The sequence below is a fragment of the Entelurus aequoreus genome, linkage group LG07, assembly GCF_033978785.1.
Source record: "Entelurus aequoreus isolate RoL-2023_Sb linkage group LG07, RoL_Eaeq_v1.1, whole genome shotgun sequence".
Taxonomy (NCBI): domain Eukaryota; kingdom Metazoa; phylum Chordata; class Actinopteri; order Syngnathiformes; family Syngnathidae; genus Entelurus; species Entelurus aequoreus.
Window position 1 is genome coordinate 50,624,938 of NC_084737.1, and position 21,955 is coordinate 50,646,892.

A 21,955-nucleotide genomic window follows, 5' to 3' on the forward strand; every position below is an offset into this window, starting at 1 on the left:
CTATCAGGACAAGTATCTTTAAAACATAGTAACAATATACAGTATATGAGTTGTTAGTTAAATATATATACATATAGTATATGTATATGTGTATATATATATATAAATATATATATACATGTATTATATATACAAATATCAATTATATCATAATATATAGTTTATATATTATATATACACATATATATATATTATACATGATATATTTATATACACACACATTTATATACTGTATGAGTATATGAATAAACATTACCAGAATGTTAATACAATACTTTTTTAAAAAATAAAACAATAATGGTACATGTAATCGCTCAACCTGACTTAGATTTGAACTCTTCATTGTTTATTAAGCTATGCAGTCTCTTTACAATACATAACCTTCATTAATGATTATGCATGATTTCATTTTTTGGGTCATGTTTGGTGTTAAAATTAGACTTTGGCAGGCCAAATGTGGCCTGTGGGCCACCTGTTGAAAGGACACTTTCATCTAATTGACAGTTTTGTCTGTATATTATATTTATTCAATATCAAAATTCCTAGTATCGTCCACTCCTGTTTGTCTGGCTTAAAAAAAATGCAAAAACGTCACCAACATTTTTGACAGATTTTGAAATTCAACAATAAGAATTAAACATAATTTGGATTATTTTACATTCATATTCCTGTCATTTGTTTCTGAAAATATACTGAAATTGTAAAAAAAAAAACTACATCTGGACTACTTTATTTAGTTAAACATAAACACAAAATCACATGTATTATTTCATTTCCATTACACACTACTCTTAGAAGGAAAACTAACAATTGTTTTGGAGCAGTTTGTCCGATACTGCCCCCAAGCGGTCAAGTAAATACTGTCAGTCCAAACTGTATGACAGTCAGAAAATCTGCTTTTAAAATTATTAAATTCAGTCTAGTATGTAAATAATTAGGAATTAACTTGTTAATGATCTGTGAACCAGTTTGTTGCACAATTTTCAATTTTGTAAACTCACCTACAATAAAGGAATATGATTTAAAAACATAGCATCTATTCACAAAACAATGGGAAAGTGTTTTATGTTTATTAAAAATAAACAATTACTTATTACCATCTTGTAGGCTTTCCTTCCTCTGTGCTACCGTCTCCATGGAGATAGCCGTCATACAGCTCTCTAAGGTGGAGAATGAGCTCCTCTGTGTTGTGTCCAGTGACCGCTGACACAGGAATGACTCTTTGAGTCACACGGCTCTTCAAAGTCCGGAACTTTTCCCGGGTTTCGGGTAAGTCTATTTTGTTGGCGACGATGACATGAGGTCGCTGAGAGAGCCCAGGCTCATACTGGTCTAGTTCATAGCGCAGGTGCTGGAGCTGGGTCCAGGGCTCAGGGGACGACAAGTCCACCACAAAGAGGAGGAACCGGCAGCGTTCGATGTGTCGCAGAAAAGAGACGCCCAGGCCTCGATTTTGATGCGCTCCTCGAATGATGCCTGGGATGTCAGCAACTGCATCAAGCAGAAGACAGACATGTTTAAAAGCAGGATCCAGTGGAACCTTTGACGGTCTAAACTGCTTTACTTCAATGGCATCTCTAATACTGACAACATTGGCAAGTCATGTACCTAAAATGTGTGTTAAAAGGTAAAATGCTCCCAAAATACACACAGTAGTGATATCAGGCATGCATTCTAACGAGTTTCAGTACATTTCAACTGTGGACGGACTACATCAGCCTGCTGACGTCACATACAGAAGACTCAAGGCATTTCCATATTGCACAGTATGTGTAGCATCTTCATCCAGAATCACGCTCGATTCACACAGAATGTGAAGGAATGATCAAATATGTCTGCCATATGCATGGTTGCAGGTTTTAGTTATAGACCTAAAGTAGGGGTCAGCCTACACACATTTACAAATGATGGGAGTATGCGGAAAGTATGGACCTCTCCACTCAAAATGGGACAGACCAAGCAAGAGGAGTGTCATTTTTAGCCACCATTTTAATGATTTTGACTTTGAAGAAGAAAGGTTTTGGTTGGAGTTTTGATGGAAAAAAAAAAGGAAAATCCATCTATCCATCCATCTTCTACCGCTTGTCCCTTTCAGGGTCACGGGGGGTGCTGGAGCCTATCTCAGCTGCATTCGGGCGGCAGGCGGGGTAGACGCTGGCCAAGTCAAAGCCAAATGCAATTCTAAAAATCAGGAGGCCCCTAGAGGGGATAAAGACTGAGTCCGAACCAGTGGAAAAAGAGAGAGAAGAGCAGACTGCGCTCAAAAACAAGAGAAAAACAAGGTAAGCCACGACTATTCTATTTTGCGTCCTCTTTCACGTTGCACCAAGAACCATTCTTAGTTTGTGAACCTGTTCTCAAACAATGGCAATAAAAACTATTCTGATTCTGATTCTTTTACTGATGTTTTCCTCAAGATGCTTGAAGAAATGCTGAAGAGCATGAGGAAACACAGGCTATGGTGTCCATGGAAGAGAAGGGAAGTGTTTTATACAGGGTCTATGCAGGTCAAATTCAAGACTTTCAAAGACATTTTTAAGAACATGATGAATACAATTTAAGACCATTTTACATCCATACTGACAAAAAAGTACAAAGACCTGAAAGAAAATTAGAGGCCCAGATTAAATTATAACTAATGTATATGAATTCATACATTTTACATTGGAAAACTAAATGTTGAACCAAACAAAATACCGGAAGACTCTTTATTTTAAACTATATTTGTTTGGAAAATAACAATGGCAAACATTGCGATAGCCTTTTCTCAGATTTTCAGTAAATTCCAAAGCCTTGCCCAATGTTGTAAAGTCTTCTTGCAGTAGATATTTCATATCCAGTGTTATCACGTAACAACAACCAGAAAGTCGGCCACTGTGGAAGAAAGCAGGTTTGTGAAAGAGACTGCCACAACCTCTGCTAATACTAAATGGTTCACTTTTGCAGATATGGGGGTCCCCACATCTGCGGTCCCTTCCAAGGTTTCTCGTTGTTCTCATTGGGTTGAGTTTTTTCTTGCCCTGATGTGGGATCTGAGTCAAGGATGTCGTTATGGCTTGTGCAGCCCTTTGAGACATTTGTGATTAAGGGCTATAAAATACACTTTGATTGATTGATTGATTACTGTGTATAATAGTATGATTTACTAGGAAAGATCTCATAAGGATCTCCTTTGGCAGTTGGCACCACTTTACTTAAATACCTCTCCATTGGATAAGGGAGGTGTAAGTTGTTTCTTGTACAGTTGTGCAGGTGTTGGTAGCGTTATAGCATCTTTTGACACTGACTTATCCTAGATTTTCGACTTTTTATTTTTCATTCCATTCCCTTTCACCACAATGTTTACAAACGCTACCCTCCATATCCGGGTCCTGACCAGACTTAAATCGGTAAAAACTTTTTATACCTTTCCATTAGGGTTGACAATTAGTGCAAAAAAAGTAATCACAATTATTTTGATTGATATTGTAATCACGCTTAATAGTATGATTATGTATTAATTCATTTGAAAACATGAGTACAGCCAAACCTGTTTATAGTGACCACTCAAGGGAAACAAAGTGACCACAATAGACAGGTTGGCCGCCATTTAGAATTTCCGTACATGTTGACCTTTAAACAATTACGTCTACAGGTACGTGTGCATGCACCCGGACTTGTAGTAAACTGTTTCTAAAATACAGGTTTGCAAACTTTCTAAGCTTGAACAGTGTTATTGAATTTGAGCCTGCTCATTGTTGCTCACGTGAATGGGATGCTGTTTTCCATTCATGCCACACTTTTGGGGATAAGTCAACTGCACAAAGCTTAGGGGAGCTTCGGTAAACTTGCCGAGTCCCGGTGCGACTGCATGGTCTGGCTGCTCGCAACCCCCCGGTTTGGATCCCATTGCGGCCACGGCAAATCCCGCCTAAGAAATGAAATTTCACGGGCCGTGGTATGGCAGATTTTGATATCGGTGGCCGCTATACAGAGTCAAAAAACTGTTCAGACTTTTACAGGTGGCCGCTTTTGACAAGGTATATAACACTACTTGTTTCTGCGGGGGGAAATTTTTGAGCTGGTATCGGTAAGAGATCTCCATAGACAGGTGGCCGCTAAAACAGGTCTGACTGTATTTATTGTACTACGAAAACATAGCGCTGTGTTAAATAAAAAGTAGCAAACGTGGTGAGATCCCAAACTTCTAGTAGACGTGCTCTTTTTGCACTCATTTGCCCCTCATCCGATTACCTGTTACAAGCTCAGGAATTTGCACGCATGTTCCGCTGCCCAATAATCGTTTATATCGATAATTATATTTTCATGATTGTGAGAAGCCACAATCGAAGTCAAAATCAACATTTGATTAATTGTCCAGCTTTACTTTCCATCTACTGGATTAAATCATACATCAAATTGTTTGCTCTACAGCCCCAAATTTCGTAACCTAGCTAGGATAGGTGTAGCGGCTACTCTTGCGTTCCAAAAAGTTCGAAAAAATAAAAATAATGTAATGCAGAGTAGTCTTGAGGAGGAGGTGTTTGACTCACTAAATTCCTTAATAAGCACTCGCGGAGATATTTCTAGATTCCAAATTATCATAATTTATTTTCACAAACAAAAAATATTCTCCGTGGTTGACTTTCAACATAATCAAAATAACTTGTTTTAGCGTGGCTTGTTTAGCGTGGCTTCAAAATAAATTGTTTTAGCGGTAAACAAACTGTTCCACTCCTCACTCCTTCAACATGATAGACAGACAAAGGGCCCCCAGCTGTCCTGTCTTCTTAATTATAGGAGGAGGAAGTGGCTCACCAGTAGGAGCGTAAGCAGCTGAAAACAATCAGTCAATCACAATGAAATCTAAAACATCCAATAATTCATTAACATCATTCTTGACATTATTTGATTTCATTGTCAAACACTTAATAAATAAATAATACAGATAGGCTCCAACATCCCGGCCCCTAATTGTGTGCTTTAGCAAAACAATTACATAAATAATAATATTCACAGGAGCCATAATAGAACAATATAATCCAAACAATTATGTTCTTCAAATTCAAAATTAATTAAGTTACTTGAGTTATTAGTCAAGTCTCATCAAAGTCCATAGTCATATCTGAAGTGGTCATCGAGTCTGGAGAACCGAAGCCCCCCTCAGTCCATCAAGCTGCTTCCATTAGCAGGCAGAGTTCATCTATTGGTCGTTGAACCGTGTTGGTCTTGGTTTTAACCAAAACACTTCTCACAAAGCCTTTGGAATCTGGAAATGTCTTTACTTGTTCCATGGTCTTAGGTCCATGGCCTTGTTATGTGTTTCCTTGTTCCATGGTCTTGTTATATATTTCCTTATTCCATGGTCCATGGTCTTGTTATATGTTTCCTTGTTCCATGGTCCATGGTCTTGTCCTTGGTGGAGTCCGTGATTTTTCTTTATCTTCGTAATGGTCTTTTGTGGAAGAAGAAGAGGAGGAATGCCAATGTTTTTCTTTCTTCCTGAACTTCTTAAACTGCCTCTGAATCTTCCTGGGACACCACACAAATGTATCCTTTGGTTCAAAGTGAAGGTAGGCGTAGCGCACCAACTCCTGGCGTTGTTGTTTATCCAGAATCGCAAACAGGAAGTAGTCAAGTACGCTGTGTTTAACACTGGTGAGGTTTTTCTTGACCAGAGTCTCCTCGAGGAAGAAGCGAACGAGCGGTGCCTGATAGTGCTCAAATCCTAGCTCGCCCAGACTCTTTAAGATGCGAGTGATGCGCATGTTGTTGTGCATGTTCTGCTCAAGGTTCCTGAAGCGCTCTTTCCAGTTGTCTGCTCGTGTCACTTCACCCGTCTCTTTGTTAACCAGGCGGATACCGTAGAAGCCCAACATGAGTTCATAGGACTCCACTAGCCTCTTTTTTGCATCCTCATTACTCTTAAAGGCCTCAATTTCCTTCTTGGTGAGTTCAGAAGCCATGTAGTTTACCCCTGGTTCTCGGAGTGGAAACAGCCACTGAATGTATGAGTGAACACTCTCCAGCTCTTTGTAGTCATTCTTCCATTCTTTGAGGAACGATTCAATGTAGACATTATCAGGTGAAGAGGGGAATTTATTGAGGTAAAACGGCAAATTCTTCATTTTGTCCTCTGAGCACTCTTCATCTGCAAGATTAGGGTATCCTCTTCTGTAGTTCTGCATGTCCTTTGCTGCCCTCATGTTTCTGGGCGTGTGATGCCACGATTCTGAAGTCCAACCAGATTTATTTTTGTCTCGACTAGATCGACGATGTTGACCATCTGCGGCCTGGTCCTCTCCATCACTCTCTGTGTCCCAGGTCGAGTCGTAAGCACACACACAGTCGTCCTCCATGATTGCCGTCTTAACTCTGACTGGCATGATTGCAGGTGCACAGTCTTTCCCGGCCCCGGTTGCATCACCGGCTGAAACAAGAGTACTGCTTATAGGGGTTTCTTCTGTCTCAGCAATGAACTTTGCTTGATTTGCCTGTCTTGGGCCTTTTTCACTTGGAATATGAAGTACAGTAGGATGTTTCATTTTGCAAACATGACACATTAATCTTCTTTTACAATTTTTGCTTAAATGACCTTTTAGTAGGCAACCAAAACAATATCCTTGCCTTCTTAAAAATTCAACCTTGTTGTCATGTGACTGTGTTTTGAATTGTGAGCAGTCAATCAGAGCATGTTTGCCATGACAATATCCACATGAAGGGATGATACCACTGGGTGTGGTTTGAAAAGGTTGTTGTGGAACAGATGGTTGTTTTACAGTGCATCCTGCTGGCTTTGTATACACAGCTACTGAAGTAGCAAAGCTGCTGTGTCTTTGGCTGATTAGTTTTAATTCACTTGAAGGATTTGTATTTTAGCAGTTGATGCTGCGAGGTCTGCTTCCAACTCCATTTGATCCATCTTTGCTTTAAGCTTTGTTTCCTCCAGTTGCATTTGCTCCATCTTTGCTTTAAGCTTTGTTTCCTCCAGTTGCAAGGTGTGTTTTTCCTTAAGTGCAGCAGCTCAAGCCATTGTGGCAGCTTGTTCCGCTTTGGCAATTTTTAATTCTGAGGATACTGAGGAACATCTGGAGGCTTTTGATCCAGTGGCAGACTTTGATTTGTGAGATACATTTGATATGCTGTCCAGTGGTCCAACTTTTGATTGTGCAATTTCTCTTTTCCATGTTTCAACATCTTTCATGAAATAATTCAAATTTATTATTCTGGGTTCATACCAGTCATAATAATCATTTTCCTTTTCCTCTTCTGATAAGAATTCTTGCACAAAGTTGTGAGCATTTTTAAATTCATCCACAACTCCTTTAAATGCTTCAAATGCATCATTGACTTTATCAGCATTTCTAACATCAGTCATCAAAGTCTTTATTTCATTTAGACTCCCCGTGCACGCGCCCAGTCTGCCTCTGCGCGAAGCAATGCGCGTTCTCAGCATGTCGTCGTGCTCAGCTGCCGTCTCAGGTGTGCCAGACATCATTCCAGATAATCACACAGCTCAATTTAATGTCCACTTATTTCATTCTTAAATGTCCTTCCAACATCCTGTTTTATTGCATTTCACATCCACAATCTGCAACTTTCCTTTGATTCCATACAGCGCAGCGGCGCGTTCATTCATGACATCATCATGGCTGATTTTACTCACGGCCCGCCGGCTGCTGGCTGTCATCGGTGCAGCGCGATCTTGGTTGGTCTTTTGGGTCTTCAGTGGAGTTTGTTTACTTGTAGCGGCTACTCTTGCGTTCCAAAAAGTTCGAAAAAATAAAAATAAAGTAATGCAGAGTTGTCTTGAGGAGGAGGTGTTTGACTCACTGAATTCCTTAATAAGCACTCGCGGAGATATTTCTAGATTCCAAATGATCATAATTTATTTTCACAAACAAAAAATATTCTCCGTGGTTGACTTTCAACATAATCAAAATAACTTGTTTTAGCGTGGCTTGTTTAGCGTGGCTTGTTTAGCGTGGCTTCAAAATAAATTGTTTTAGCGGTAAACAAACTGTTCCATTCCTCACTCCTTCAACATGATAGACAGACAAAGGGCCCCCCGCTGTCCTGTCTTCTTAATTATAGGAGGAGGAAGTGGCTCACCAGTAGGAGCGTAAGCAGCTGAAAACAATCAGTCAATCACAATGAAATCTATAACATCCAATAATTCATTAACATCATTCTTGACATTATTTGATTTCATTGTCAAACACTTAATAAATAAATAATACAGATAGGCTCCAACTGGCTCCAACAATAGGATAGGATAGGACTTTATTGTCATTACACAAGTACAACGAAACTATCTTTTCAGCTAAGCTCTGCTCCGCACCCACACATCAACAGTTGGTTGTGCTCGGTTAAATAATGATCGGGCTGCATAGCTAATTAATCAGTTCCAGTTTGTATTTGTTAAAGGAGAACTGGACTTTTTGGGGAATATTGCCTATCGTTCACAATCATTATAACGACGGATGGGATTTTTAAAAATGCATTCTAACTCGTAAATAAAAATCATCTTATGATGGAGTCAATGAGAGGTCCTCTATTCCGCCCATAACTCCCTCTAAAAAACATCTAAAAAGCACCATTTATATTTTGTGACGAGAATATTAAACAAATATTAGCGATATTGTTATTATAAGCGCTACCGGAGACAAACTGTTTTTAGCGGCGCCGTGATCAGAGGGAGCTAACAGTTCGTGCTCAGAGGCTTCGGTGAGCCGCTTTCACGCCTCGGAGCTCAAAGGTTTATTCTAGATCATAAATAATGCCTCTCACCTGGATAGAAGGATGAAGACGATAATCTGACGAGTTGATCAACTCTGGCATCAAATTTAGACCCATAAATGTTGAGAAAGACATGAAAAGACGCTTGGTCTGCGCTTGGTTCCACCCCACTTTTTTTCTTCGCAAGGATTATGAGGATTATACTTAATCCACTTTGTATCCTTTTTATGATGTTGCCCCTGTTGTTTTAATTAAATTGTTGTTTTACTTCACCTATGTTTTGTACAGCGCTTTGTGATTTTATTTGTGAAAAGCGCTATATAAATAAAATTAACTTACTTACTATGAGTCATTCTTCAACTAAATGGGAATATATGAATATCCCAGGAGTCGGCACTTAGTGACAACAGACCTTGTGCAGTAAGTGATGTTTTGTTACGTTTGTTGGCTCTTATGAAGTCTGCAGTAAGTAATAATCAGTGATGTTTAAAAAAAAAAGTGCACATTGTGATGCGTTTTTGAAATGAATGCTTAAAGGCCTACTGAAATGAATTGTTTTTATTTAAACGGGAATAGCAGATCCATTCTATGTGTCATACTTGATCATTTCGCGATATTGCCATATTTTTGCTGAAAGGATTTAGTAGAGAAAATCGACGATAAAGTTCGCAACTTTTGCTCGCTGATAAAAAAAAGCCTTGCCTGTACCGGAAGTAGCGTGACGTCACAAGCGGTAGTGCTGCTCACAATTCCCGTTGTTTACAATGGAGTGAGAGAGATTCGGACCGAGAAAGTGATGATTACACCATTAATTTGAGCGAGGATGAAAGATTCATAGATGAGGAACGTTACAGTGAATGACTTGAAAGGCAGTGATGGACGTATCTTTTTTCGCTCTGACCGTAACTTAGGTACAAGCTGGCTCATTGGATTCCACACTCTCTCCTTTTTCTATTGTGGATCACAGATTTGTATTTTAAACCATTTTAGATACTATATCCTCTTGAAAATGAGAGTCGAGAACGCGAAATGGACATTCACAGCGACTGAACATGTAAATACACGATTAATAATTCAGCTTTGCGAAGCTAAAAAAATAGAAGCTAACCTAGCTACGTAGCCAACTTGATAGCAGCAGTCTCAAATGCAGATAGAAACTAAATTAAAAAAAAACCTGACTGGATGGATAGACAGAAGACCAATAATACTATTAAACCATGAACATGTAAATACACGATTAATAATATTCCGCTTGGCGAAGCTAAAAAAACAGAAGCTAACCTAGCTGCATAGCCAAGGCGATAGCATCAGTCTCAAATGCAGATAGAAACTAAATTAAAAAACCCCTGACTGGATGGATAGACAGAAGATCAATAATACTATTAAACCATGAACATGTAAATACACGATTAATAATATTCCGCTTGGCGAAGCTAAAAAAACAGAAGCTAACCTAGCTGCGTAGCTAACGCGATAGCGCCAGTCTCAAATGCAGATAGAAACTAAATTTAAAAAAAACCTGACTGGATGGATAGACAGAAGACCAATAATACTATTAAACCATGAACATGTAAATACACGATTAATAATATTCCGCTTGGCGAAGCTAAAAAACAGAAGCTAACCTAGCTGCGTAGCCAACGCGATAGCATCAGTCTCAAATGCAGATAGAAACTAAATAAAAAAAAACCTGACTGGATGGATACACAGAAGATCAATAATACTATTAAACCATGAACATGTAAATACACGATTAATAATATTCCGCTTGGCGAAGCTAAAAAAACAGAAGCTAACCTAGCTGCGTAGCTAACTTAGATGCGGCGGCGGGCGTTGTACGCTTTTGACGACACCCCGGCCGCCATCAGAGTCGGCAAGAAACATATATTTCCCCAAAGTTACGTACGTCACATGCACATATCGACACGCACGTACGGGCAATCGATCAAATGTTTGGAAGCCAAAGCTGTACTCACCGTAGTGCGTCTGTTATCCTGCTCAAAACACAACACAACCTCCTGGTGTTGGTGTTGCTGTAGTCCGCTGCTCCACCGGCTCCAACTTTCTTATTTGCAGTCTCCATTGTCCATTAAACAAATTGCTCAATCGCTTTATTAACAAGCGGTAACTGGTTGTAGTTCAAAAAGTAACGCACACACATACACGAGCTGCTGTTAGCCAAAAGTCACGATCACACACACTCAAGTTCTCCACCAACTCACTCGCGCATGCGCGTTCCCCAAACCCTTAAAGACAGTACACTAATGCAAATATCACGGATATTAACAGTATTGTACTTAGCCGCTAAGACACTGATCGATCCCACCTACAACGTTCTTCTTTGCAGTCTCCATTGTTCATTAAACAAATTGCAAAAGATTCAGAATACTGTGGAATTTTGTCAAAGAAAACAAGAGGCTTTTCTATCGGGTCCGATGAGGTACAACCACTTCCGTTGCTTTTGTGACGTCACGCGCATAAATCATATCCAAAGGAGTTTTTCAACCGGAAGTGTGGCGGGAATTTTAAAATTGCACTTTATAAGTTAACCCGGCTGTATTGGCATGTGTTGCAATGTTAAGATTTCATCATTGATATACAAACTATCAGACTGCGTGGTTGGTAGTAGTGGCTTTCAGTAGGCCTTTAAAGTGATCAAATGTATTTTCTATTTAGAATGCAGAAAAAAAGATGAACGGTTGTTCTTGTCTTACATAGGAATTGTAAATGATAGACACAATTAAAAAAAAAAGTGCAGTTCCTCTTTAATAGCGCCTTCAAAAATGTAAATGTTTAAAAGCCAGCCAGACGTTTATAGATTTATAACATTTTAATCTATTTTTAAGAACGGTCATGGTCATATTCAAAACTTTTTAACCAGATTTTGATGGAATTTAAGACATTTTAGGGCCTTATATTCCAACTATTAGATTTAAGGATAATGCAGGTACTGTGTTTATATTTCTTTTTTGACCATAATGTTAACCATATCGGTTATGAACCAATGATTAAAAACATGCTATTAAATGATAAAAATAATACGTTTTACATGCCTTTATCCACACTGTCTATGCAGGAAAATAGGCTTCAGTTCTGTGGATGACATCACACCAAGAGGGGGTGGCATATCAAATCTGGCAATGGAAAGGGGATGTTCCAAGTACAGTTACCGGTAGTTATCTACCAGTTACTCAAAAACTAATTGATATTATGGCAAATGACAACCAGATTCACATTCAGGAGCAAAAAATAAATGAAGTGAACTTGTTAGTAAAAAAGTCGGTCATCTGGTCCTTTAAGTACCTGCAACTTGCTCGTGATCTCTGTACTTGACAATTCCAACATGAGGGTTGAGTGTTGTGAAAGGATAAGGAGCTACAGCAGGCCTGGCGTTGGAGATGGCTCTCAGCAAAGAAGATTTTCCAGCATTTGGAAACCCAACCTGGATGGAATAAATCAATTATTACAGAACATTTTGCGCCTTTTCAAACTGCAAGAGCTTCTTCTCACCAGTCCAGCATGGGCCATAGTGCGCAACTCTAGATGAAGAACTATCTCCTCGCCCTCACTTCCTTGGGTTGCAGTCACAGGAGCGCGGTTCTCATTGGACAGAAAAAACCTGTTCCCCTTTCCTCCAGCTCCTCCAAACACAGCCATATACTCCTGGCCATGCTCAGAAAGATCTACAAGCATCCTACCCTGCTCCTTCACCACAGTGCCAATTGGAACCTACCACAAAACACATAAGTGAGACACAACTTTCAAGAAGTTTGACAGGTATTATCTGCACTCACAGAAATAAATGATGGGCGACCATTTCGACCATAACAGTTCTTATTGCCCCCTGATTGCCCATCTTCTGCTTTGTACACAGGGACTACTTGAACCAGAGACTTCACAACCCGATCAGCTGAGAGACAAGAAATAAGGGATTCAGCTTTAAACACATTTTGGCACATGCTATTTTCTCACCCTTTATGAAGATGCTCCCTCCATCACCACCGTTTCCTCCGTCTGGTCCACCCCACTCTTTCCGAGGCTCGCTGTGAAAGCTGCAGGCTCCTTTCCCACCTGAACCGGCCACCAGCCGTACACGTCGGTGGTCTACAAAGTAGTGGGTCTGGATAGAAACAAACGGTGCTGCTACTTTAAACAAAAAAAAACAACAACATTGAAACAAACTCTCACAAAAACATAACAAGCAGTTCTTATCAACTACTATTTCCAAAAAGACAAGTAAGAAAAAACTGTAGTGTTATTTGGAGAAGTGAATAAAATGGGATTCCAACAGAAATGTTCAAAAAAGGTTTGCCCGGGCAGAAAGTTTCTCAAACAAATAAAATGTTCAAAAAACATTTTACAAAGTGACCGCTGCAGACACAAGTAAGGTCCGATTATACTCCACAAGATAATGACAATTATATTTTTAAGAGCCATTTCCTTTTACGCAATTTAGCTTTTTCCCTGACTTTATTACCTTTATGGGCCACTTCTTTTGAAACTCTATGGAAGCTCTTTCCTATCTCTCTAATTGAACGACTGGAACACCCAAGAACAGAACAGCAAAACGGCATTTTCTGTTTAAACTACACTTACTCTCACTTGTTTTAATGCTACAATTAAGCTGGTTGACCATCATGTAAATTAAGTCACAAAGAAAAAAAACGGATGTGACATCATATGCAACCCAGTTTTTGTGCATTTGGGATCTGAATAAGTCTAGAAAATTTGAAATCGAACCATGGAGGCATGGCGGAGATGTTTATAAAACAATCTTGCCTTCCTTCATACTTCCTCTAAACAAGCTGTTTGGAATTTTCCCCATTTGTGATGTTTTTACCATTGGTGACCTCAGCGGATATCTCCATATATGGTAAAGTTTTAACCGACGCACTTTGAATCATTTTATTTTATTTTAATCACTAAGTTCCTTCTTTTTCTCTAGTCTGTTGTTTTTTGGGCAGACTGGCTGGTACATGCACATGCTTCCTCCACTGTTGCCATTTATAATACGTAGTATCAGAATCAGAATAGTTTTTATTGCTATTGTTTGAGAACTAGGAATTTTTCTTGGTGCAATCATGCAACATAAAACACATATAACACGTATACTTCTAACATATCTGTCAGTAGCCTCCATATGGAAGCGCCAAAGAAACATTACAAAAGTACAAAAAAATTCATAATATGAACCCTTTAATATGTAGTATTATTAAGTAATTGTTATCGTTGGTTTGTCTGTCAGTTAGTAAAATAATTCAAAAAAGCTATCGGCTGATTTTTGTGACACTCTCAAGTACTATCCAAACTGGGGATAAATAACAACTGATTTGATTGTGGGCCTGATCTGGGTAACGTTACCTTTTCGGTTCTGTGTGTGCGTGTGTCTGTGGGTATGCCAGCACGCCGCAGAGACAAAGATAGAAAAAGGCATGAGTGTTCATTCAGTTTCTTTCATTCCGCTATAGATAGCTCAAAACGTTACGGGTGGACTTTTGTTTACATTTTAGGAAATGTCAGAAATGGGATAAAGAACAAGTGATTACATTTTGGGGCTAATCCGGATCACTGATTGGATTTAGACTCAGTACTTTTATTTTACTATTTGTAGGTCGACCTGATAGAGGTCTGATCTCTCTGAGTTCTTTTTTTGTTTCTGTTTAAGTCATTTTTTGGGCTGATTGTTACTCAAGGACAACTTCTGCACCTCTGCTCCGAAAAGTGTCGCTGTACTGCTACCCAACTGTGTGATGTTAGTGGTGAGCAAGGCAGTACAATAATTTGACAATTAAAATGTAGGAACAAATATTTGACATTTAAGTGGCAAGAAACTTGATCTACTTTCTGTACAGTTACAATACATGAAAATAGATCGTTTGAATTACATTGTTTTTGACTCAGTTTGTCCAATGAATATGATACTGCCATGAAGTGTACAAAAATCTGTGTTTTAAGCTATATTTGGAAATGTATCGGTTATCTTTGTAGAACATTGCAATGTATCACCATATCACATTGTGATTAGGATTGTACAGTATACCAGTATTAGTATAGTACCGCGATACTAATGAATCATATTCATTAGTATTAGTTGTTGTTGATAGTACCCCCCACACCCCCACACACACATTTTAACAGAAGTGTCGATAGAACATGTTAAAATTGAAACTTAGCAGATATTAACAGTAAATGAACAAGTAGACTAATAATTAATTTTCACATGGTTATGAACATCTCACATTGTCACAAACCTACCAGCTTCTTTTCGGATAACTCCCTTTTCTTTGCGTTTGTTCTGGCTTTAGCCTGCAGTGGAGCAGAGGTGCTGACATACTTGCTTGGAACCTTCAAGGTGAGTTCTCTCTCTGCCAACAGACATGTAAGTCCCAAATGTCTTCTATGAAGTAGCCGGAGCCGAACTCTGGATAATGTTGCTAGCATTCGGTCGTTCAGTAGTAGAATGATACTCTTTGTATGATAACTAGTTCTCTCAATTAATAGGATAAAGTATTGCGCCCCCAAACCTAAAATGTTTTAACTACTTCAAACGGAAATTCTATTATGGCGGATTCGGGTACGGGAAGCAAAAGGGGACAAAACCCGCCTCGTTGATTGTTTACTGCCATCCTGCGGATTGTTTGAGGTATGACATGCAACATGAGCGCTGACAGAGCGGTAAATATAGAAATATAGGACATTTTACCTGAAACAGCATATCGGCCAAGTGGGAATTACGTCCTTTTTTTTTTACCTATACACACTTTATATCAGTGTGAAGAGAATAATGTTTCATATGCAGTGTGCAATTCATGTTTTCAATGTGACGAACAATGACAAGCTTACGTGTATCCGGAAAGTATTCGCAGCACTTTACTTTTTCCATAGTTTGTTATGTTACAGCCTTATTGCAAAATGGAATAAATTAATTGTTGTCCTCAAAATTCTACGCACAATAATGGCATTGTGAAAATATTATTTTTTTAAAATAAAATAAATGGTACACTAGTATTCACAACCTTTGTTCAATACTTTGTTGATGCACCTTTGGCAGCACTTACATTCTCAAGTCCTTTTGAAATAGATGCCACAAGCTTACCACACCTATTTCTGGACAGTATTGCCCATTCCTCTCTGTGGCACCTCTCAAGCTCCATCAGGTTGGATGGAAAGCATTGGTTTTCATTCAGGATTTCTCTGCACATTGCTGCATTCATCTTTCCCTCTACACTTACTAGTGTCCCAGTTCCTGCCACTGAAAAACATCCCCACAGCATGATGCTGCCATCTGCATGCTTCACTGTATGGATTTTATTGGCCTGGAAATGAGTGGTGCCTGGTTTCCTCCAAACATGATGCCAGACATTTACACCAAAGAGTTAAATTTTTGTCTATAAGTCCCGCTGAAGTTTCCGAGACTGTACAGAACATCAAACAGTGCAACACGGGGAATTCCGGCGTTCCCAAATTGCTGGAGTTTTGCCTGGTATTGGAATAGAATAGAATAGAACAGAATGTACTTTATTGTCATTATATTTGCATATAACGAGATTAAGGGCTCCAACTTAAGGTGTGGTAGTGGGAACAAATATGGGATAAAAATAAATTACACAAGAGGTAATAAAGATAAAACTAAGGATTGAAATAAACAGACTACTATCCAATAAAAATAATAAGCAATCCTGTACAATATACAAAACACTATACAAAATACTGTACAATATACAGAACAAGACAAGAGTACTGGAGTAATAAATAACAATCAGTGTCGGATGTATTGTATTATGGACAATGCCCACGCTATTACCACATTGTGTCAGTGCTTGGGAGCTCCACTGCAGTCAGAGCAGTAACCTTCATTACATCTCCTCTGGCCCTGGAGAAATAGGCGGGGCTCAAGGTTTACCTCCTCAAGATTTTTGAACTGTCGCGGTCAGAACGAACCCGACGTCTCCTTGCTATTCAGGGCATGGGGGACAGCAAACCCTCCGAGCACATGGAAAGGATGTTGAATGGAGGAGCCGAATTTGTTATGGTTACTAAGGGGAGGTGACGGCGACAGACACTAGATGGCAGTAAGGTTCACTAATTTATTATATACAGGTATATATATATATATAATAATAATAATAATAATAATAATAATAATAATATCAACAATACAACTAAACTATAGAATGAAGTGTGTGACCAAAATACAAGAGTGTGAAGTAATACAATGTGTGTAATTTAACTGAAGTGTGTTACCAAAGTGTTGACGAGAGCAAACGGGCAGTCCATGGGGCAGGCAGGTGATCCGGGCGAGAGAGAAGCATCAGAAGAAAGTCCAAGCGGGAGGTCGAGAATCCAAAAGGCAGTCCGGGGGGCAAGGGGAACAACGAGGGATCACAGGGGAACACGGGAAGCGCTGCGGGAAGACAACAAGAACATCAGAACAATGGAAACATGGAAGTCACAGGGAAGGAGCGAGTTCGCGGGATGGAAGCCAGATACAGGACGCTTACAAGGGTAAAGAAGACTATACTCCGGCGCCGCCTGGCAGGTTCTGCGAGCTTATGAAGGCAGGTCCTTCATTAAGTGCAGGTGTGCAGAATGCCGGTGATCGTTTGCAGCTGGCGGCTGCCGCGGGGCGGAGACGTGCACGGCGCGCTCCTGGATGTGCGCGCCCGTGGGCCTGTCCCGAGGTGCGCTCACTGGAGCGCACAGACGGATGAGAGGCGTTGGCAGGAGCCTGAGCCGTAACAGTACCCCCCTCCTTATGGACAGCTTCCAGATGTCCTACTGGTCGTACCACAAACAAAAACACATGAACAAAAGTCAAGGGTGGGCGGAGGGGTGAACTGGTGGTGGGTCGCCGGCCCAAATGTCCCCGAATCCACCGGGGACGGGTCTGGTGGCGGCGGCGAGTAGAATGCCGCTGAGGCCGGCGAGGCGGGCGACCAAGGTACGGCCACCATCTTGGCCGTCGGAAAGGCGGACGCGAGTGGCGCCATGGTGCGTCTCGCCGGAGACGAGGAGGTGACATCGGAGGCAAAGAGGATGACGTCATCGGCGGCGTGGAAGCGACAGACATCAAAAGGCGAGGAAGCGGCAGATGTCATCGGCGACGTGGAAGCGGCAGACGTCATCGGCGGGGCAGGCGAGGAAGACGTCATCGGCAATGCAGGCATGGAAGCAGCAGGCGTTGTCGGCGCCGGAGACGAGGACGGCTGAGGATCAGGCCGAGGTGCTGAGGTCGACACTGCAGGCCGAGGGGCAGAGGTCGAGGCCAGCCTGGAAGCTGGCGGAGACGCAGGAGTCAGACTGGAAGCTGGTGCTAGCTCGGAGGCTAGTTCGGGGACAGGTGCTAGCTCGGACGCTAGTTCGGGGACAGGTGCTAGCTCGGACGCTAGCTCGGGGTCAGGTGCTAGCTCGGACGCTAGCTCGGGGTCAGGTGCTAGCTCGGACGCTAGCTCGGGGTCAGGTGCTAGCTCGGACGCTAGCTCGGGGTCAGGTGCTAGCTCGGACGCTAGCTCGGGGACAGGGGCTAGCTCGGTGACTGGTGGCTGCGGCTGAGAAAAGCAGAAGACAGGGTGTATTTGTCTGGCAGGTGGTAGCCTGTCTGGGTGCAGCTGTGCTACCACATCAGCACAGCCACCAGTGCTAAAATAGAAGAGACTAGTACTACCCCCCCCTCCGAACGCGGATGCCAGACGCTTCCAGCTGACTGAGGGACAGTCACTAAGGGTGGGAGGTGGGTGGCTAGGCGGCGGGTAAATTCTTCTATCCCTACAGCACTGCTAAACAGTCCAAGATTTTGCTGAGGTGGGCTAGAAAAATTGTCCAGGGTGGATTGAAAAGAAAAAGACATAATGAGAGGGGCAAAAAGAAAGGAGGAAGGAAAAAAAAAAAAAAGTCACTGGGGCAGAGCTAAAGTCACTAGGGGCGGGGCTAAAGTCACTGGGGGCGGGGCTAAGGAAGTGTGCCGTCAGGTCCCTAATCAATTGGCCGGAGTATACTGTTATGGTTACTAAGGGGAGGTGACGGCGACAGACACTAGATGGCAGTAAGGTTCACTAATTTATTATATACAGGTATATATATATATATAATAATAATAATAATAATAATAATAATAATAATAATAATAATAATATCAACAATACAACTAAACTATAGAATGAAGTGTGTGACCAAAATACAAGAGTGTGAAGTAATACAATGTGTGTAATTTAACTGAAGTGTGTTACCAAATTGTTGACGAGAGCAAACGGGCAGTCCATGGGGCAGGCAGGTGATCCGGGCGAGAGAGAAGCATCAGAAGAAAGTCCAAGCGGGAGGTCGAGAATCCAAAAGGCAGTCCGGGGGGCAAGGGGAACAACGAGGGATCACAGGGGAACACGGGAAGCGCTGCGGGAAGACAACAAGAACATCAGAACAATGGAAACATGGAAGTCACAGGGAAGGAGCGAGTTCGCGGGATGGAAGCCAGATACAGGACGCTTACAAGGGTAAAGAAGACTATACTCCGGCGCCGCCTGGCAGGTTCTGCGAGCTTATGAAGGCAGGTCCTTCATTAAGTGCAGGTGTGCAGAATGCCGGTGATCGTTTGCAGCTGGCGGCTGCCGCGGGGCGGAGACGTGCACGGCGCGCTCCTGGATGTGCGCGCCCGTGGGCCTGTCCCGAGGTGCGCTCACTGGAGCGCACAGACGGATGAGAGGCGTTGGCAGGAGCCTGAGCCGTAACAGTACCCCCCTCCTTATGGACAGCTTCCAGATGTCCTACTGGTCGTACCACAAACAAAAACACATGAACAAAAGTCAAGGGTGGGCGGAGGGGTGAACTGGTGGTGGGTCGCCGGCCCAAATGTCCCCGAATCCACCGGGGACGGGTCTGGTGGCGGCGGCGAGTAGAATGCCGCTGAGGCCGGCGAGGCGGGCGACCAAGGTACGGCCACCATCTTGGCCGTCGGAAAGGCGGACGCGAGTGGCGCCATGGTGCGTCTCGCCGGAGACGAGGAGGTGACATCGGAGGCAAAGAGGATGACGTCATCGGCGGCGTGGAAGCGACAGACATCAAAAGGCGAGGAAGCGGCAGATGTCATCGGCGACGTGGAAGCGGCAGACGTCATCGGCGGGGCAGGCGAGGAAGACGTCATCGGCAATGCAGGCATGGAAGCAGCAGGCGTTGTCGGCGCCGGAGACGAGGACGGCTGAGGATCAGGCCGAGGTGCTGAGGTCGACACTGCAGGCCGAGGGGCAGAGGTCGAGGCCAGCCTGGAAGCTGGCGGAGACGCAGGAGTCAGACTGGAAGCTGGTGCTAGCTCGGAGGCTAGTTCGGGGACAGGTGCTAGCTCGGACGCTAGTTCGGGGACAGGTGCTAGCTCGGACGCTAGCTCGGGGTCAGGTGCTAGCTCGGACGCTAGCTCGGGGTCAGGTGCTAGCTCGGACGCTAGCTCGGGGTCAGGTGCTAGCTCGGACGCTAGCTCGGGGTCAGGTGCTAGCTCGGACGCTAGCTCGGGGACAGGGGCTAGCTCGGTGACTGGTGGCTGCGGCTGAGAAAAGCAGAAGACAGGGTGTATTTGTCTGGCAGGTGGTAGCCTGTCTGGGTGCAGCTGTGCTACCACATCAGCACAGCCACCAGTGCTAAAATGGAAGAGACTAGTACTACCCCCCCCTCCGAACGCGGATGCCAGACGCTTCCAGCTGACTGAGGGACAGTCACTAAGGGTGGGAGGTGGGTGGCTAGGCGGCGGGTAAATTCTTCTATCCCTACAGCACTGCTAAACAGTCCAAGATTTTGCTGAGGTGGGCTAGAAAAATTGTCCAGGGTGGATTGAAAAGAAAAAGACATAATGAGAGGGGCAAAAAGAAAGGAGGAAGGAAAAAAAAAAAAAAGTCACTGGGGCAGAGCTAAAGTCACTAGGGGTGGGGCTAAAGTCACTGGGGGCGGGGCTAAGGAAGTGTGCCGTCAGGTCCCTAATCAATTGGCCGGAGTATACTGTTATGGTTACTAAGGGGAGGTGACGGCGACAGACACTAGATGGCAGTAAGGTTCACTAATTTATTATATACAGGTATATATATATATATATAATAATAATAATAATAATAATAATAATAATAATAATAATAATATCAACAATACAACTAAACTATAGAATGAAGTGTGTGACCAAAATACAAGAGTGTGAAGTAATACAATGTGTGTAATTTAACTGAAGTGTGTTACCAAATTGTTGACGAGAGCAAACGGGCAGTCCATGGGGCAGGCAGGTGATCCGGGCGAGAGAGAAGCATCAGAAGAAAGTCCAAGCGGGAGGTCAAGAATCCAAAAGGCAGTCCGGGGGGCAAGGGGAACAACGAGGGATCACAGGGGAACACGGGAAGCGCTGCGGGAAGACAACAAGAACATCAGAACAATGGAAACATGGAAGTCACAGGGAAGGAGCGAGTTCGCGGGATGGAAGCCAGATACAGGACGCTTACAAGGGTAAAGAAGACTATACTCCGGCGCCGCCTGGCAGGTTCTGCGAGCTTATGAAGGCAGGTCCTTCATTAAGTGCAGGTGTGCAGAATGCCGGTGATCGTTTGCAGCTGGCGGCTGCCGCGGGGCGGAGACGCGCACGGCGCGCTCCTGGATGAGCGCGCCCGTGGGCCTGTCCCGAGGTGCGCTCACTGGAGCGCACAGACGGATGAGAGGCGTTGGCAGGAGCCTGAGCCGTAACAGAATTTCCTCTTTATGGAGATGTTTTTGCGACACATGCCACAAAATGTTCAGATGGCGCTCGCTAATACAGTTATTACTGAGCCACGCGCTTTAGCAAATGAAGCGAACCGATTCTTCCTGGCCGCCAACATGCACCCCCGGACAGAGGACACAAAGACAGCCAAGGTTGTGCTACTTCCACACACATTTTGGTGCCAAGGCTAAGAGGTGCCGCTCCACCTGCAACTACAATGCGTCTGGAAACGCCAAGGCCTGCGCTCAGTAGCGGCTGTGAGTGTGAGCACAAAGAGCGAGCTGCTGTTTGTCAAAGACACCCTTTCCGGGCGCAGATTTCCACGACACTCCTATCCCTACGTATGGCACAAAGACCGTGGACTTATGTTTCGGGGGTCAACGGTTTATGTGGGACTTCATTACAGCCGACATCTCTTTTTCCTACCTCAGCGCAGAATTTTTGTGCGCCCTCGGGCTGCTCGTACACGTAAAGAACGGCCGCCTGGTGGATGCCATGACATTCTCCTTGTTCGCGACG

At 42.8% G+C, this 21,955-nt stretch overlaps 2 protein-coding genes across 2 annotated transcripts; both read right to left on the reverse strand.

Moving 5' to 3' along the window:
- Window positions 1-280: 280 nt before the first annotated feature.
- mtg2 (mitochondrial ribosome-associated GTPase 2) lies at window positions 281-15,306 on the reverse strand. The gene is made up of 6 exons (XM_062053864.1): window positions 14,974-15,306; window positions 12,691-12,838; window positions 12,513-12,628; window positions 12,229-12,447; window positions 12,022-12,160; window positions 281-1,491 (listed from the first exon to the last, which is right to left on the reverse strand). The coding sequence occupies exons 1-6, from the start codon at window positions 15,157-15,159 to the stop codon at window positions 1,094-1,096; spliced, it is 1,206 nt and encodes a 401-aa protein (XP_061909848.1). The 5' UTR covers window positions 15,160-15,306; the 3' UTR covers window positions 281-1,093.
- On the reverse strand, window positions 4,082-7,613 carry LOC133653976 (opioid growth factor receptor-like). Its single transcript, XM_062053865.1, has one exon. It carries the CDS (start codon window positions 6,540-6,542, stop codon window positions 5,358-5,360), a length of 1,185 nt encoding a protein of 394 aa, XP_061909849.1. The 5' UTR covers window positions 6,543-7,613; the 3' UTR covers window positions 4,082-5,357.
- Window positions 15,307-21,955: the final 6,649 nt, after the last annotated feature.